Below are 19,958 nucleotides of genomic sequence, written 5' to 3'. Positions count from 1 at the left end.
TTATATTACACAAAGGCAATATTAATCAGAATCAGAATTCTGTGTTTACGCTAGTGGGGGTGCATACAACATATTATTGTAAAGAACATTTTGGTGTTGACTTCTCTTTAAGAAGAGAAAACGTGGCATGATTAACGCAATCACTTGTTGCTTGTCTGCCAGTAATTCCAGATAAGCATCACCTTGCACAGTAGACTTCAAAAGAGTGACTAGAAATAATCCGGAGTCCAAAAAATGTCACTGCTAAATCTGTCCAACACGGTGTATGCACAATGTACATGTCTTGATTAACAAACATGGCAAGTTCACGTGACTGATATCGTCCTAATTTCGATATTCTGAATCTTGAATCTTCATATCTCGCCGACAATACAACAATGATATATCGTCCAGCCCAATTGCATACTCTAACAACCATAGAAAGGCAGTAGTACTTGCATTTAATTAGAAAGTAGAACAGAGTTGAACAAACAGTAAATACACTGACGGAATAGACACTATTAAAGTGGAACTAATTTTGTTTCGTTTTAACCAAATTGTACTGAGCAGCCAGTGTACCATTTTCCTGAATAGGCCAAAAGTTGTTTAAGACTAGTATAGCGTATGTATGGTTAAGACTATCAGGCTTTCACACACTCCGTTTCCTGCCGGACCACGTGCTGCCTGTATCCTGTTTGGTGGGAAGACCCAAAAAAAAAAAAAAAAAAAAAAAAATGCTCATTTTTGTCCACTGATGTTTGCCTTTGCTTCAAATGTGCGATGGCGTGCGTTTTCATGACCGTTCTTCTCCTTCTCTCCGCATTTCAGCGTTCCTACCTTGTCGACGCCACAGGTAGTCAAGCTTTTCCCAAGGAATTCTCTGAATGTTGTGACGTTAACTGTCAGCCCGCGTCTCTTGTGTACTTTTTCCTGACTGTGGCGGGTTTGCAGGCGCCTGGGATGAAATTGTGGTGAAAATAGAGCAGCGAGCCACCACTTTGGAGTGCATCCTTACAGAAGTGAGGAGTGGCGTGAAGATCAACTGGATGACCAAGCCCTTCAGTTCGAACAGCTGGAATCTGGTGCTCTCGGCCAGTGAGGGCAGCGAGTTCTCCGGCGGTGCCTCTAAGCCTTCTATGCGCCTGGCCGACCCCAACTTTCTGCACACGGGCGATTTCTCGCTGGTCCTTCAACCTGCCGTGCAGGACGCTGGCTTCTACATGTGCTTGATAGAGCGGCTTGGGAAGAAAATCAAGGAGAAGATCATCTTTTTAGCCATCATCACTGGTAGGACAATACAATGCAATCTTCACTCTGAGTTTCTTACACAAAGTGGCGTACTTAATGAAGTCCAAATTGGGGCAAGGAACTGTGGTCTCATGCCCATCATTGGGATCGGTGATATGGCCGTATACCAGTGTTTCTCAATTTTCTTTCTGTTACGCCCCCCAGGAAGAAGAAAAAAAAATTGTGCCACCCCTCAACTTTCTGCCACAACTATAGATATTGATTGATTGGTTATTCTATTCAATCAGCTTCAATCAGGAAAAAAAATAGTAAATATATAATGAAAATAATAAAGTTGTAAAAATAGATCATAAAAATTGTTTCATTTGTCTAGAAACTGGTATAAGTGCACCTCTGCAAATCATTGTATCCTTATTAACATTCAGGCAAACAAAAAAAGAAATATAAATCTAACTTTAACATTAATTGTACTCCCTGCGCATACTCTGACTATGAGAGTGCCACTGCCACCTACTGTAGTGGATGTGCAATTACATTCCATTTTCCCCCTTAGCTAATAGAAAGAAGTCGAATTGCAGACTCGTCGACATCGCGTCATCACACCTCTTTCCCCCCGATATTTAAAAATATTTTGTTGATTTTGTTATTTGTTTCCCCTGCCCATCCATTTCCCTCATGTTCCTTCATGGAAAACGTATATTGAATGTTTGTCAGCATTTTTTGGGGTAATACTTCATTGGTGGGCTCTCTAAACAGTGTATTTCAAATCTTGACTTCATAAAGAATACGCAACACCAGAGTATTTCATTTATTGATGAATTTATTTTAAACTCAGAAGTACAAATAGTGAGGAAGCAGTTGGACCTTGCTGTTTTATAATGCTCAATCTGACATTGCCGTGAAATATTTCATTAACATATAAATGCCACAATAATGACACACATTTGTCACGACCTTCATTTTAAAAATGTAAAAAAATGTAACAGTGAAAGAAAATGAGATCAACTGTAAATAATTACTGATATATTTGTATACAGTCGATAAAGTCATAATGGTACTTATCGATTGGAACAACTCCAACAGCAACATTGTCTCGCGCCACTTAAAGCTCCACATTTTCTCCCGCTGTATACGGATAGCGCCTGCCTGCCTGCCTGCCTGACTGCAGCACCGGACAACACTGTGCTGGCCTCCTCTGTCGGTGTCTCTGCCTCACCACAAACCCTTTGTATTCCATGTTATGCTTTAACCTAAGTTTTGTTGTGTTGCCACAACTCCTTACCGTTTTTCCTCAAACATCACAATCTGCATCTTTGGCTGTTTGGGATGCAAATAGCTCCACAGTACTTATGACTCCTTACGCTCTGCCAAAAAGAAATTGTAGAGTCGGACTGAGTGACTGGCTTAATTTGCGCATCGCGCACTCAAGCGCAATAAAGAGTAGTTCCCACCAACCGTGTATTACGACCACAAGATTCCAGTCGTTTTGTTACCTTTCACTGTGTTCCTGTTAAACGGTACATTACCACTCAAATGACTGAAGCATCAAAAGTATCGGTATTTTGATTTGAAAATCAATTTTACAGCGTAAAGATGTGCTAGATCAGAGGTATCGATGTTTCAGTATCGACTGTCTAGAATCTATAGCCCAATTTGGTATCATGTGAGAAAGTCACAAGTCAAGTTGAAAGAAATTTGGGCGTTGGGGGGGGTGGACAACTTTCTGGTTTCCTCCCTACAGTCACCATCATCCCGCCATCACCCGTCCCTCGGAACAGCACCCTGCGTCTGATCGCCAAGGTCACTCCGGAGCTTGTCTGTAATTGGATCTCCTGGGAATCTCCGGATGGCACCTCCTTAACAACCGTGCTCAAACCCATCGCCGGTCGCCGGATTCTTGACCAAACTTCCCCGGGTCAAGTGCGACGACGCTGGCTCCTACGAGTGCACGGTTCAGTTGACAGATAGCGAGAACAACACCGTCTTCACGTTTGCTGCGAACGTCACTGTCGACGGTGAGGAAAGACGCCAAACATGACGGCAGAGATGATGAGTGAGCCCGAAAGCCCGTCAGCGGCATTATTTATTAAAGCCTCCTTTGGCTATACTGCTCTTCAGTGTATTTATTTTATGGGGCAATTTCAAGATTCCAAGCTCTACTGTAGATCTACACAGAAAAGTCTTCCACTCCTGTGGGTATAACACTCACTGTATGTATTATTTATTATTTGGTTAACACCCTCCCACTTTTTTTCCCTCCCTCTCTCGGCAGCTGTCAGCGTGGCCTCCTTCACCAGGGTGCAGCATGGTGAGTGACGCCTGCAGGAAGTCTTGTGTCAGCATTTGGCTAATCAGACAGAGCAGAACGCAACACGACATAATCCCTATTGTTGTCGGGATGTTTTACCCCATCTGCACTCCCATCTGTGCTTCATCTTCTTCCGTGTACTTTGTAGAGTGGAACCTCGAAGGCGGTACGCAATCTGTTACGGAACCTTGTTCCGCAGCCGAATACAGCGGAACCTCGTTTTAACGGACCTAGTGGGGTCCGTTAGAGTCGATTGTCAATTGAAGGACTTTTTGGGGGGCCTAAAACACCTAATACAGTACGAAATTCTTGTTTTGCACTTGAGTCATGACCTAAAAAAAAAAAAAAAAAGCTTGAAACCATTTAAAAAGTTTTTGATTTTAACCAAACTTACGTCCCTTGTGCTGGGACTGGGAGGGATAATGGCGTATAGCTGCTCCCTCAAGCGTGAAGTGGAAGTGTGGAAACTCGGAATGCGTTGTGGTCTATTACTAACCTATGCCAACGCAGTGGTTAAATCATAATTACAGTCAAACCATGGATCACCGTTATTATAAACATGCTTGAAGTAACATTTTAACTGTCTTTCAAGTGTAAAAACTGGTGGGAGAAAAAAATGGTTATACCTGTACTGGGCTTTTGGGTGAAATTTCAGGATGAACCTAAAATGCGCTATAACTTTTATAGGTGAATTTAATTTAATCTCTAAACTTTTGAATGCACATGATCAACTGCTGAATGTTTCAGTACTTTGTGCGAAAATTTGCGGTTCAAGAACAAGGATTTGAATTAGCCAGTAAATTTTGTGGTGCAATTAGAATTGGTATTTAACAGTCCTCTTCGTCACGCTGTTCACACATCAACATCATGAGACCAAGATGACACGTAAACAAGTTCCTCTGACTAACATGGCAGCTGTCATCCCACTTCTACTAAACATTGAGCAGCTTAGTCATCACAAACATGCAATGGTGACAATTACTTTCAAAAATAACCTTGAGTCTCCTGCTGATGATGTCGGAAAAATTGCTGAGTTCAGATTGGCAGGTACCCCTGGCCCGGCCCGTCCTCTGCATCCAACACCTTAATTCGAAATTTCAAACTTTGGAGCTCAAATAGAAAAGTAAAGAAGTTACTCTGGTGGCTACATTTTTTGTAATGGTAAAATTTTCCAAGTCCCTCTGAGCTGACAGAGTCAAAATCCAACAGGAAAAAGAGGCTGGAGTCCGAGCTGGTCTGGTCACAAAATGTATTTTCAAAGGCAGAACAACAAGTTCACGAGTGCTCCAGGAAGGAACTGAACACAAAATTTGGGACAAGCCCTTTTCTCTGGTTGGTTAATCCTGGATTGGTTGTTTTTGTTCTAACGGTGTCATAACACTGACCAAGTTAGGTCAATCCTAACTGCAGTCTGGACTTGCTTCTCTAACTCATTCAGTCCCAAAGATGAATTTGTTCGCCTTTTCATAGTCCAGCCATTCAAACCCAGGAACTTATTTATATTTTTTTCAAATTTTTCCAAACGTTAGGGTAAAAGAGGGTCTGAAAATACGCTCAGATTCAGAAAACAGGTCAGCCGTGATTGGCCATTGTGAGCAGTTGTGATGTCATTTTCAGTCGACAGAAGACAAAATGGCCGCCCCCCCCCAGAGATGGCTAAAAACGAGTGCATTTTGCTTCTTAACTTATATTCCACAAATGCAAAATGAATCAGAATGCCGTGTTTCGACCAGTGGGCCTGCTGGGAACATATTCTTGAAAAAAATATGTTTGGGTTGACTTCCGCTTTAAGTTCCAGATATTACATAAAAGCTAAAAGATGAATAAAAGGATGATGCAAATACATTATTGTCTGATCACATGTATCAACATTGCTATTCTAACCCCCTGCAGGCCCACCCATCTTCACCGCTGTTCAAGCTAGGACGTCCTTCCTCCTGACCTGTCCCCCTCTGCAAGGGGACTACGTCTTCCTCTACTGGCAAGCCCCCATGTCAAACTTGAGCAAGCTGGTGTACCAACACGATCGCTGGAGGGGCAAAACGTTGTCCAGTGCGGAAAGCCACAAGCTCCAGCTGGCCGGCCCACCCTACAACGCCAAAGCAGGAATCTTCTCCTTCACCCGTACGCCAGGCCTCAAAGATGGCGGCCTTTATGTCTGTGACGTGCTTGTCAACGACCATATCTTCAGCCAGAGGACCCTGCTCAGCGTGTTAAAAGGTAAGCGTCAGAGTAGGGTGGCAGACATGGAGCATGTGTAAATTAAGAAGACTCAAAAAGGACAGGCTTTGGTTTCCGTGGCGCAAAAGCTGTCATTGTACAGTGGTGCTTTTTATATAGGGGGAAAAAAATATTAATTTCTTTCCATTTCACATTTGAAATACTAATGTCGTTAACAACAAGTGTTGATGAACAGAGGACAATGACAAAATTAATGAGGCTCTCTATTGGTTAGTAGAAATCAAATTCTTCCAGGACGCAGGGGAAAACTCATCACAAAGCCAGTTCCACTTAGGAGTGTAATTTAGAAGGCATGTCTATCATGAGTCAAGAAACAAAAAAGTTGCAAGAACCCATGCCCGACAACACACAAAAAAAATCTCCAGTTTTGGTTGTAACTCATTTTCCAGGGGTCCTTCAAAAGACCAAGCTGTTTTGGAAATTGTGTCCTATTATTACCATATTTAAACGCCATGTCAATATTCATGTCAATTATTGTCAACCCACAAAAAAAAGGTCTCAAGAGCCTATTGACGAAACACACAGGGTAAATTCAGTAAAATGGGTAAATTCAATGGCTGATTATAGTGTCCAAGGCAGATTTTTCTAGCTTCTAGGAAGCTAGTGAGTGCGTTTAACTTTCAGTTGCACATGATTAAAATGTGATCCACTGACATAATTTTCTACTCTTTTCTTCCAAAATATTAAAATGATACAGTACAGTATATCGCCAATGTCCTGTGAAAAACACTTAGGTTATGTCTATTTTTTGAATTTTTCTTATTTTTACATGAATGGTGTTTCCGCATTACAGACATTGCATTAATGATTAACGTGAATCTTTTTTTTTTTTTTTTTTTAATTCCAAAATTGGACATACGTGCTTTTCATAGGACAGCGACGATATGTTGGATTTCACCAGGATACACAAGGCTAGCACAGTGAGCTCCACTGGTCTGATCAGCATCATTCTATCAAAAGTAGAAGATGATTTATGGAAGCGGTGGTGGCGTGAAGGTCCACATCCCCCGCTTAGATGTTGGGTTGAGCTCCAGCTATATGGGTTGAGGTCCAATGAGTGTGAAGGCCCCATCTCATGACTCATTTCCGCGCACCGCTGGTAAGGATGGCCAGAATGAAAAAGCTTGTGTGTGTTCATTATGTTTCAAGCAGCCCCCTTTCATCATGTTTTTTTCCCTGTTGTTTGCTACTTGTCTACGGCTTGTTCAGTGGAATGGTCTGACATTTTGGAAGAAAAAGCGCCTCATTACGGCCCCGCTGAGAGTCAGATGAGAAGATTTAGTCAGCTTTAGAGGCAGACATCTAGCTTCATATGCTATATGTCAAGTAGTTGTTATCCTCTCAAACCTTTGATATTTTCTTTTCCAATAACAAACACGTCCAGATTCAGCAAAGCGTCCATTTTGTATAGCACTCATTGAGGTCACGGTGAACTGGAGCCTATCTTAGCTGACATTAAAAGGTAAAAACAGGATCGACCTAACCAAAAGTATGCTAACAAACAACAACCATAGGTGGCAAAAGTACTCACAGTATGTACCGGTACTTAACTACAACTACAGATACTTATGTAAAAAATGAATAGTAAAAGTACAAATGCTAACTCAACTCCTTTAAATTGCACACTAAAGTAAAGGACTCGATTCTTGTTGACTCATCTCGTCTCCTGATTTCTATCCGTTTGTTCATTATGTGGTGCCTTGAGGTACAGGTGACCTGACTTACTAATTTTTCGAGATATGAGCCGTCGATCAGCAGATGTTTTGCTGAGTTAAGAACACAAACTTGAGGTACGAGCACTGCTCAAAAAAAGGGATCCAAGCCGTTGAGGTTAGTGTCAAACAACCACAAACCCTCCACTACCTTAATGCTAACGTCACTAACATCATTCTTACAATGGGTAACTTCATTTATATTCTTTATCCTCTGCGAAGAATGAATAATGTTTCTGTCGCATTGAGTACCCGTGAGAGGAGGTTAGTCATCTTCTTCCTCTTCAAAAACTTTTAATTCTTTTCAAGTATATTTATTTTTGTCATTATTTTACGTGTTTACTAAGTATAATTATACAGTGGGGTTTTTTCTTATTGAAAAACACATTACAAAATGTTTTGGTGTTTTATTTGCGGAGGTTAAAAGGGATTAATGGCATTTTCATTTGATTCAATGAGGAAGGATGATATGAGTGTTTTGACTTATGACCGTAGTCAAGGAACAAATTAAACTCAGATTTCAAGGCACCACTGCAGTACATACTGTACCAGTCAAATGTTTGGAGATTAATACTTAAGTCATCGACATTATGAAGATATATTGAGAGCATTATTTGGTGAACAAAAAATTTAATCAAAATAGAATTTGGTTTAATTTAGATTCTTCAAAGTAGGCACCTTTTGCCCAGAAAACAGCTTTGCACAGCTTAGTGTTGCTTTGTGTAGTGATGCTTTATGACCTGGAATGACTTTCAGTTCACAGCTCTGCATTGTCAAGCGTTTATAATTTTTGGACCTCTTAATGTAATCGACACCATTTGAATTTGAAGGTGTTTCCAAAATTTTGACTGGTACTGTACGTTAAACGTGTTATACAAAGATACTATTACTTAGCCCATCAATGCAATTTCCTATTATGTGTTAGTATTAAGATAGCAGACTGGAAGGCCAATGATATTTGTTTTAGATGCACAATGTGAAATTCTCTTTGTCTCGTAATTCGGGTCACTCGTATCTCAAGGCACCACTGCATCTGCTGTCAAACGCAGGGAGTAAAAGTAAAAGGTTAAAAAAAATACTCTATATTTGTAGTTACATCCCATTGCTGACAACAATAAATTTAAAAAGCTCAGACAAGAGCAGCACACAGTGTGCTGTTAAAATGAGTTTGAAGCTTTTTGTATTTTTTAAGGCCAAATTATTATCGCACTTCTCTATATTAGCACTGCAGTTGGAGCGGTTGCCCGGCAACATCATTGTCATTCTGGCACAGCCGCTTCACCTGTTTGGAGTGAGTGAGCACTCAAAAATAAAATTGAATAAAAAGCTGAAATTGTTGCTTTCTCATTCTGTTGGAACACTCTCTCGTGAAATTAGAAGTTTTATACGATAAGCTTGTTTTTGGCTGAGACCGCATATGAGCTGCTTCCCCTCCGTCCAATTTTAGATTTTACGCTGGGCCAGAGAGAAGCAGCTTGCTAGTTATCACACAGGAATAAAGTTAAAGCAAAAATATCCCACCACTCATACTCTCCCCTGTAAGGAAATTGAATATGAATATAATCACAAGTTTTGAAATCTTCCATTAAGTAAAAAAAAAAAAGAAAAGGAAAAAAGCACTGCGGGAGATGTTTCTAAAGGCTACTGAAGTGTGTTGCGGCGGGATTTGGTATATTCGCACAACCTGTCAGTAGCATGAACTGAAGGAGTGAGAAAAACAACAGTTATGCTTCAACACCATCAAATTGAAAACTTGGAAAGCGGATGTCATTTGAGAAAGAGTTGCGTTGTGTCACTTCAGAGGTTGTGATGATTGAACAAACGTGCCAAGGTAAAGTTGAATCCATTGCGATAATATTACATTGTAAGCTTCCTGCACTAGACTACAACTGCAAGCGCCACTGGTGAATTTGACACAATAAGCAGAGGTATGTTATAAAATGGAACTAAATCTACTTTTTTAATCCTTCAAAAATACAATATTAATCTTGTGAAATATATAAATTTTTTTCTTGACAAAAATTATTGCTAAAAACATACTTTTTTTCTGAAAAAAATATTCATCCATCCGTTATCGATACCGCTGGAGCGTGCTGGAGCCTATCCCAGCGGGGGACACCCTGAATTGGTTGCCAGCCAATCGCAGGGCACACAGAGACAAACATCCGCACTCACAATCACACCTAGGGGCAATTTAGAGAGTCCAATCAATTTACCATGCATGTTTTTGGAATGTGGGAGGAAACCGGAGTACCCGGAGAAAACCCACGCAGGCACGGGGAGAACATGCAAACTCCACACAGGGAGGCCGGAACCGGGATCGAACCCATGACCTCTGAACCGTGAGGCGGACCTGCTAACCAGTCGACCACCGTGCCGCCCTGAAAAAAATATAACTTTTATATTTTTATTAATATCAATTAAAAAGATGTAATATTGACTTAATTTCCTTTTATGATAACTAAGTTTTTCTTGAAAAATATTACTTAAAAGCATGATGAAATTCATACTGTTTGCCCCCAAATTGTTTACCGTAATTTATCTTCATGGCCATCTTAACATGGCCAACAAAAAAAAAATTCTGAAAAAATATTTTATCTTGAAGTATACTTACTTTTTGAAAAAAGAACTTTTTTTTGTTAGATTCCAACTTTTTTCTTGGAAATAAAATCTACACACTTAATTTGTGCTCTAAAAATTTTGAATTTTCTTTCTGGAAAAAAAAAAAACAGTATTTTATCCTTGAAACGTTACTGCTTTTATCCTGAAAAAAACCAACTTATTCTTTTAAGGTCAAGTTTTTTTCTCCACAGCTAACCCTCCAGATAAGCACTGATTAACTGTAGTTAGAAGAGCTTATAACAACCCATTACAGCTACATGGCAACTTGTTTGTGCAGTCAGAGTGTAATGAGAGGTGTGTGCAGCTCCCAATAGGTCAATACTATCAATAGCTGCAAACAGGAAGCTAGCATAGTAGGAATTAAGAAGATAAGTGCTGGCTTTTCTGGTAACCAAAGGAATACCATTGTAAGTTTTATTTTGGTTACCATCTTAGTATTTTATTTACATACATACAAGTTTATTTCATATTTATTTAAGAGAATGGGGATCCTATATATATATATATATATATATATATATATATATACATATATATACACGTTATTAACAGCGTTAACGCAACCCCCTTTTGACGCCGTCAATATTTTCATCGCGTGATTAAGGCTCATTTTGGCCTAATAAACTTTGGAGTCTTTTCACATGTTGCCGCTAAAAAACTACAACACCTCACCGGCCGGAAAAAAGACATTCAGCACGCGACACTAGTCTGGGCTTGCTGTGCAGAGCTCTACTTGCGCGGGGACGGCGCCGCCGGGTTTCCGTAGCAACCACCGGCTGCATTGATAAACGCTACTGGTCACCATGATCTATATGAAAAAAATCTTATAGAGTAGAGGAGGAGTTACATCTGCTTCAAAATATTTACAAGTCTGAGGATGAATTGCTCGGCTGACGTTGTTGGTAGTGGAAGCCGTAAAAGTTGTTCTTACTTATCTTCGGAGACCGTGGTATGGCGGGTTACAATATAAGAGTTACTGTATTTTTTTCTGGCGTCTTCCTTGCTAAAGACAACCGACTGTTTCGTTGCGTCTTTGTTCGGACATGAACAGCCTCGCTCCGTATTTATATCTCGTATATGTATTTATACGTACGAATGTGTATGTATTATGTGTATGTATGTATATGTATGTAAATATACTGTATGCATATACATGTAGGTATAAACATATAAGGTAAACTGTACATAACAACTGTAAATATATATAGTTGTTTTAAAAATACTACTCGGTTTTTTGAAAAGAAATCCAACTTTATTCTCATTGTCAAATTTTTTTGTTGTTGTGGCTCTCATCTGTTGATTTCCATCAATGGGACTCATTTCACGCTTTACAACACGGACACAATAGCATGCCTTCACAGGCATAAACAGAAAAAAAACAAGGCATGCGTCCCTGTGATGGTGGCCTTGGAAGAGTTTACTAATCACAGTCCCCGACAGCATCCATCACAGCTGCCCAGACATGACGAGCCGATCAGTCACTGTCACACATTTGCAGCCACTTCCACGCGCACACGCTCCCACACACACGCGCGCGCGCACACACGTGCGCCCACTCTGCAATCATGTGACGCATATATTTTTACCCCACCTCATTATGAGTATCATTATGTATGATTATACCTGCCGGCCTCCCACGGAGGCTGTAGGTGGCCCATGCTGATCACACTAATCAACGCTGAAATGTGTGTGTTTTTATGTGACGCAACGGGGGGGGTGTCCGCGGAGCTTGATTACACCCAGATGGATTCTCATTTCGCTTTGATGAGACACTAAACATCAGTCACCGTCAAGTGAGGCATTAGCAGCAAATCACTTTAATGAATATATATTATTGTGACCTCTCCGTGGATGGTGCTCTGTGGTGGTGTTTTTTTTTTTTTGTTCTCCTCTCACATGGCTGTCCCCTTTAGCCCATCACTCCTATTCCGTCCTTGGCCTTTTCTGCAATCACGCCAGCCATTAAGTCACTTTCTCATCCCGCCTCGCTCCTTTGTCTCCCCTCCTCGTCTGACATTCTCGCCGACTCATCTCGTCTCATAATTTCTCTCCGTTTGTTCATCCGTCCATTCGGTCACTTTTGTTTTTTTTGCACCGCCGCGCGAAACAAATAACAGCTGTGTGATACGAGTGACCTGACTTGCGAGGTTTAACTTGCGAGCTAGCTTAGTGCTAACATACACTGGGATGCACCATAGGCACGCGGGGTAACAATTTGCTTGTTACCCTGTCGGCAACGAATATCGAATACAAACACTGGAGTAACGCATGAAGCCAGAAAAAAAATAATACTCACAGGTATATATTTTTTATCCTCTGCAAAGAACGACTAATACTGTATTACTGCCGCTTTTTTCCCACCTCTCCTCATTCTGCAGTGATGGGCCGGCGTTTGGGTTCCAAGCTGCAGCTGGAGTGTCTGTACAGCGAGGTTTCCCAAATTCAAGAGGCGTGGTGGGAATACCATAATAAGAGTTGGCAACTGTTGATCATGAGATACGCGCCCGGCATTGTCATCACCACTCTGCCCTTACCCGTCACCTTGGACACGGCCGGCGACTACGTTTGCACCTTACGGCTCAAAAACGGCCAGACTATCAGCGCCACGCACACCGTCAAGCAAAAAGGTAATACAAACACTGTTTTTTGTTTTGTTTTGTTGTTTTTTTTTCCAAACAGTTACATTTTAAGTTAACCCTTTAATTACGTACCCAGTTAATCGATCAGAAAGCACATTTCGGCAGAAAGCAGTTTTAAGTTCCATAGAAGTTATTGTAAACTTAAATAAAGGTGTGCTGTTCCACCCTACATAGATAAGATGAAAAAATACAAATAGCCACTATGGTAATAATTAGGGTCCGATCAATATGGATTTTTTTAGGACGATTCCGATATTTAGCAGAATAACATCCCAATAACAGATTGATTTTTAAAAATATGTAATGGATAAAATCCCCCAAAAATCTGCAGAATTTTGCAGATTTTAAAAGAGCCGATTAATCGCTCGGGCCCTAGTAATAATTAACCTTTATTGCAATACAGTAATCCCTTGTTTACTCTGGGGGTTACATCTGAAGTCGAAATGGCGACCAAATATTTATTTTATTATGTTAAATTATTTTTTTTATGCATAATACCAATCCAATTGTGAGGTGCAGGTATTATTTTTGTCCACTTGAGATCTCACGTTCTACAGTACTGTAGTATCTGTGCCTACGTGCCATCTTCTCATACTGGGGCAGAAGGGAAACATGAAACATTTGTTTGTTTTGGGGTCAGTAATATATTGTAGAATTAACTTTTTTGAAACCATACTGTAGTAGAGAGATAGAGCTCATTTTCACCTGGGTTGTGTAACTGCACAAAAAACATATTTAAAGCAAGCTTTAATGGGTTAAACCAAAGAGGTTCCACTAAAATAAAAAAAAATAAAAAAGTGTGCTCTTCCTTGGCCAATTTGCCACTCTTTTACAAAGTTTCAAGCAAATCTAAACAACGCCGATCAAAAACGGAGCCTCTCACCTCTCTGTTAATGGTAACCTTTTTGTGTAAAAATCTTAAATATTCCAAACTCTTAACGTCCGTTTTTATGAGACATAAAGGTCAGCATTTTTCTTATCACGCCGGCCGAGCTAATATGCGAATATAAGGAGACAGAACCCCAGGACATATCCGCCAACAATAACTAAATAATTCAGGCTTATTGTGTCGGTGGTTGAGAACAGGAGGATGTGACAGCTAAATGGATCCCCCCTGGTTGAGATAAGTCCAATGTATCACCTGCACCGCCGGGCCCTGGGCTCATCATAATGCACGCCGCCACTACTGCAGCTCTGGGAGTAATGGACACTCGCAGAGTGGGATGAAGACTAGGGAGACATTCTTATCAGAGGGGAGGCATCCAGAGATGGCGGGCAGGGTAATGGTCAGATTTTTATGGCTTTTATGGGAAGGCAACATTTTTTTTATTACATCCACCAAGGAGGTTTTTGTTTGTTTGTTGGCAGGAAAAGGCCAAAACCGCTCGGAGATACAGTAGATAAAATAAGTCTACACACCCCTTGTCCAGTAGCTGTTTTTGTGGCATGAAAAAAAAAAAAAAAAAATGAGGCCGAGATAAATCAGTTCAAAAGTTTTTCCACCGTGAGTGTGACTTGTACAACGCAATTGAATTTCTTACATATTTTCAAGAAAGGAAATCAATGTAAAAAAGTCAAATAAACAACCTCCCTCTCATAACTGGGATGTGGTTGTGTTCAGAAGTAGCAAATTGCATTCAAATTCACTTTAAATGGGAGTCACTTAGCACACACCAGCCACCATTTAAAGTGCCCTTGATTAACCGCAAGCCAAGTTCAGATGTTTTAGCAGGCTTTTCCTGACGATTTTGCGCTAGCACTGACTGCTCTTTGGAACTGTTCATAATTCACTCCACCTTGACTAAGGTCCCAGTTTCCACTGAAGAAAACCAGCCCAGAATTATGTTGTGACACTGTAGTTAAGTAGAATTTTGCAAAGTTGGCCAAAAAGTTCAAACTTGGTTTCAGGGGACCATAACACATTTATGTAAAATATATCAATAAAATATATGAATAAAATACATCACACCCACCTGTGATGCTGAATATACTGTAAAATGTATTAATAATGTGTGTAGATGGCTAGTCAGAGTTAGCTGTGGAAAATGGATTGAAGGCGGTTGCTTTTTAAAATTTTACAGCGTATAAAGTACAGTACAGTGTTCCCTCGCTACTTTGCTTTTCGGTTATTGCGGATTCACTCTGCCGCCGACTTTCATTTCCGACCATAACTTCATGTACTGCAGTTTTACCTGCTTTGGCACATTTTCTTGCTATTTTTCTTCCTTCTATGTCGGACTGTTTTTTTCTTGAAAACGAAGGATATTTCCGCTATAATCATAGTTTTTAGTTAGTGTTATAAATGTAAGATGTAGTTTCAGTTACTTTTTGTTTATTCTTAAATCATTTTCATTCTTTTTAAATTTTGTGAATAAATATGTTTTTTTTTCCCAATTTTAGTTTCAGTTATTTTGTTAGTTTCCGTTAACTATAATAACCTTGAAGGGTGTTACAATTTCTGCTCTAAATCAGACAATACGACTCTAGATGCAGAAACAACCTTTTTTTTTTTTTAACATTGTGAAATTTCTTCCCCAGCTGTTGTTTTTCATCCATGTGCATAATTTCCCTCGGAAGCCATATGGTATAAGATCGCGTGAAATAGAACTTCTTTGGTGTGCCACCCACCTCACCGCACTGAACCCCCACCACCGCTCCCTCCTCCATCCTGCTGCCTCCTCATTTAAGAAGGAATCAGTGCGATAAAGTGCCAATGGAGGTAAAGAAAAGGTGAGAAGATGAGGGTGTAAAGCGAGAGAGAAAGGAGTCTTTATGCTTGGCTTCACTCCGCACTCACTTACCTTAATTCATGTGTTCAAACTGGCACGGGGAACAGTGCGGGTCAGCGCCGCCTTCCATTTGCAATTTGCAATGCCCTGGCACATACTCGACAATCAATTAGGGCTCGTGCGGCACATGTGATGATTGATGGCTTTGAGGGGCGGCGACACCAAGGAGCAGGAGGCCGCCGGCGGGTCCTTTCTTTTACAAACAAAATTTGCCAGAAGCGCTTGAGTGGACCACACTTGTGCCGGGTGACTGACCTACTGCATAAATTGTATATTCATGAGCATAATTATGTATAAGTCAGATTTTTTTTTCTCTCTCTCTCTAGAAATCCACAGGCAGAAAGAGTAATAAAATATTTCTTATGTAAAAGTACAATTTCAGTGGTGCAGTTATAGGCTTATACATACACACATGTATATATATATATATATATATATATATATATATATATATATATATATATATATATATATATACATAGACATATATTCTTTATCCTCTGCAAAAAAATGTGTATCATGACATGACACAACATGACAGCTTACCGGCTCACAGTGATTGTTCAACTCTTCTTCGTTGGCATCTGCATCATACACCATACTGCCCCCGGTGGCAAAGTCGCTCACAACAAAGGAAGCCACAATTCATCAAAGTGCACACTGCACAAATTGCTCAATTCTTTACAGTCTTGAATTATGTTATAAGCAGAGCTGGGCAGCGCGTAAACGTCACCAAGTTCCCGTCTGCATATTTAAACGACCCACTTGGTCGAGAGCCGTGGAACTGTTGTCATGTTACTCATTTTTTCGCAGAGGACAAAGAATGTATGTCTGTGAGTTGTTATTATTCGACATTATCTCTCTGTATGTTGTTTGTGCACCGTTTTGTGTTCAAATATCTTGCTTGAAGGGTAAAACACCACCACTATCGATGCTAACCGCTAGCCAGTCAATGGCGTTTCCAATTTTGTCTTAGCATTAAGCTAGTGACGCATTCCCGGGGCAAAGTTGTTTGGTTGTTTTAAATACACGAGGTGTCATTCTCTTTGTTTCATGTGAAGTTTGACAGTAAACTTCAACCGGGGCAGCTTGAATCCTCTTTTTTGAAGAATTGCTCAATCCCTGCAAAACTACCACTTATCGTGAAGTTGAGTATTTCTGTATTTCATGACTTTCATGACCCACTACGGCTCACCTGTAATAAAAGCCAGTGTTGCCGAAGTTTGCCACGGTGGCAGCTCTTTAATAGCGTTGATTTATTTATTTATCTGGTGACATCAGCGAGCGTGTGTATATGTGTGTCTGTCAGAACGATGTCTGACAGCGCCTTCATCCTCCAGTGCACCCATTGTGAATGTGAGTGACAGCAGCATGATGAAAATACATGTAACATGCCTGGAGGGCGGGCGGGGACGTGGCATCTTTTATATCGAGTTCAACTGTGCCCCCGACCCTCCGCCTTCGCGTTTCGCAGAGCAACAACTTGTCAACTCCAAGAAATTGAAGTTTTTCTCTCATTTTTCTCTCTCTGGCAGAGAGCGCCGTGGCGCCCTCGTCGCACTCTCCTCCCCTCCACCTCCTCCTCCTGGCTTTATTACTTCTGGTGCCCCTGGTTGCTGCCACTGTGGCTGTGTTGCTATGGCGACAGAAGCGCATCTCCCGTCGAGGTGAGGCTATGGCTGTCTATTTTTTTCCCTTCACTCTGACGGATGCGGCCCGGAACCTCCTCTGGGGTTGTTGTAATGACTCTGACCCTCTCTCCTCCTATTTCTGTGTGTGCGTGCGTGCGTGTGTGTGTGCGCGCGCGCACACGTTTGCAGGTATTGAGCAGTCTCTGTCTGTCCACTCAGGTGAGACGGAGAACATCTACGAGAATCCTGAAGATGTCAGACAGGTGATAAAACTTTGCCGTTTTCCCTGATCCTGATGAATTGTCCTCGCTTTTTTCTTTCGTCGCCTCGTCTCCATTCTTTTTTTGTTCCCTCCCCTTTTCCTACTTTCTACTTCCCAGCCTCCCTCGCTTGTTGCTCATTAAAGCTGTTTTGCTCTCCTTCGCGACAGGCTCTTCCGCAGGGGTCGGTCTATATGGTGAGTTATGGTGTAACACACACGCACAGGGGTAATGCTTTTGTGTGTGTGAACTTGTAATTCGGCGAATCCCCGTTTATCGCGGGGGGATATGCAATAGGTGAAAATACGCAATTAAAAAGAAAAATCTATTCTAGTCTATTCTCGCTGTTTTGCTGTCAAGAAAAGGCAGACCCTGATTATTATCATCACATTGAGGAATGTTGACAGTTGACACAAGTGACAAAATAGCCACCCCCTGAGCTAGCTAAAAAGAGGTGAATTTCTCATATTCTGCAAATGCAATATTAATCAGAATGCCGTGTTTAGACTGGGCCTGCATGGAACATATCCTGGAAAAAAAAATAGTTTAGGTTGACTTCGTCCTTAAGTGACCTAATCCACCGCTTAATAACACCATCACACCGCTAAGTAATGCGTGGCATTAAAGACGAGACAGTCACACCTCATTCAAATGATCAGGATCGTTATTAGGCTTCTGAAGAGCTTGCTGATTATTGGAATCAGGTGTGTTGGAGGAGGGAAACAAAGCACCCAGGATAGTTGGCCACCCCTCACCTGTGAATGTCCACAATCATGACGCCATGTTACAAAAACAACGGTATTGCATGGTTAATTTTATTCAGAAGAAACAACATGAGGCTCATCAATAGTATTAGCTAGCCTACTGTAAGTAAATCAATGGATAGGTGAGTTCTCGATTCGCAAATATGTGGGGGAACACTGTGTTGTGTCTAATTGACAGTAAAAAAAAAATGTGCACATGTACTTTACATTTTATTGATTTTATTTTATGTTGCCGTCCTTCACCTTTGTATTTTTGCCCTTCAGGATTTAAAACCAAGACAAGATGATGTCTACAAGGAACTGGAGCACTAAGCAAAGAGAAGCATTTCATCACCTGCGTGTGTGTGTGTGTGTGTGTGTGGGGGGGGGGGTGATCGTGTGTCTGTGTGTGTGTGTCTTTGCAAGTAGAATGTGTGTTTGCGACATCTCCCTGGCATGCTCCTCACACAGGCTGCACATCACGCTGACACTGTGGCACAATATGGCGTCACGCGCCTGTGTTGTTGTTTGCGTTGCGTGCATGGACTGTCTCTACGTGTGTGCGTTTGTGCATGTCGAATGGAAAATAACACTTTATTATGTATATATATATATATATATATATATATATAGTGAGTTGGTCTTTGTGACCCCTTTTCAGCGCCAGAACTGATCAGCTACATGCACGTGTCACCCTCATGCTGCTGTCACATCTGCTCGCCTTGGGTGCGACAGCGGGTGGGGGGGACTGTTATGAGGAGCACAGTAACTGGATTTTATAATTGGCTCTTGAATAGACTTGGAAATGGCATTCAAGTGTGTAAATGTTCTCAAGAGCGATGCTTATTTGTTTGTATGCCGCTACGGTATTAGGCGGTGATGAAAGTGGGTGTTTTTTTTTTTTTTTGTGCAGAAAGATACTGGATGTTCAAGGAGAAATGTTACGCATTTTCCTCCAACAATTTAAAGCAGTTCTTGTGCTTTAATATGTCCTTCACATGCAATTGTCTTGCTTTTCAAAAATCAGACAGCGGGGTTGTACTGTATTTATTTATTCAACCATAAAACCATCATGTGATGGTCACGGAAGAAGCAGATTTAACATCTTAAAAACCTAATGTGCTAGAAAAAGTAAATAAATTTTTTAAATCAGCATTTAGGGATATGAAGCTATCTCTGATTAATATTTGCTGTTGGCCACTGTTATAAAACACAATGTATGTATACTTTTTATTATTATTATTATTATTATTATTATTATTATTATTATTATTATTATTATTATGTTCTGGACTACAGCGGGAAATTAGCTTTCCGTTAAATCGAGCGCAAGGTTCTTATGATTTTCATTAATATATTACTATGTACACTTTGTCCATAAACTTAAGTTAAAAAATGTTGATATGTTGTCATAATTAATGAAAATTCAGAACTCGCTCAGACAAATTTTTAAAAATTAGTCAAGTAACTTGTTTGAGTAGTGGTGCTTGGCCCGGCTGCCTCACAGTTCTGAGGTTGTGGAATTGAATCATATCTTAAGTTTTCCACGCTTCTGAGGGTATTTTATGGGGACTGCAGCCTATTCCCTTTATTGAAAATGTACATTTTGGTTTCAATGAAGACTCGAAAATGCCCTCAGGTTTGAATATCAAAACAATTAAAAAGTTAACATTTATTCTGTGTCCCGTTTTTTAATTCATACTTCTAGCTATTTTTGTCTCATAGAAAAGCATCATTTTATATTTTACCTCTCTAACGAAGTAAAACATTAAACCACATTGGCCTA

The 19,958-nt window shown here is 40.6% G+C and overlaps 1 protein-coding gene across 1 annotated transcript; it reads left to right on the top strand.

The window, feature by feature from the left end:
• Nucleotides 1-759: 759 nt before the first annotated feature.
• On the top strand, nt 760-19,847 carry g6fl (g6f-like). Its single transcript, XM_086037389.1, is given in 11 exon segments — nt 760-832; nt 931-1,266; nt 2,969-3,114; nt 3,116-3,242; nt 3,500-3,535; nt 5,429-5,755; nt 12,489-12,737; nt 17,074-17,205; nt 17,359-17,432; nt 17,600-17,626; nt 18,458-19,847. Coding segments are annotated over 11 exon segments (1,575 nt in total). The 3' UTR covers nt 18,506-19,847.
• Nucleotides 19,848-19,958: the final 111 nt, after the last annotated feature.

The sequence above is a fragment of the Filicampus tigris genome, chromosome 8 (assembly GCF_054856515.1).
Source record: "Filicampus tigris isolate MCC_2025a chromosome 8, RoL_Ftig_1.0, whole genome shotgun sequence".
Taxonomy (NCBI): Eukaryota; Metazoa; Chordata; class Actinopteri; order Syngnathiformes; family Syngnathidae; genus Filicampus; species Filicampus tigris.
The sequence above is the reverse complement of the archived record's forward strand: the minus strand, read 5'-3'. Positions and strand labels throughout refer to the sequence as shown.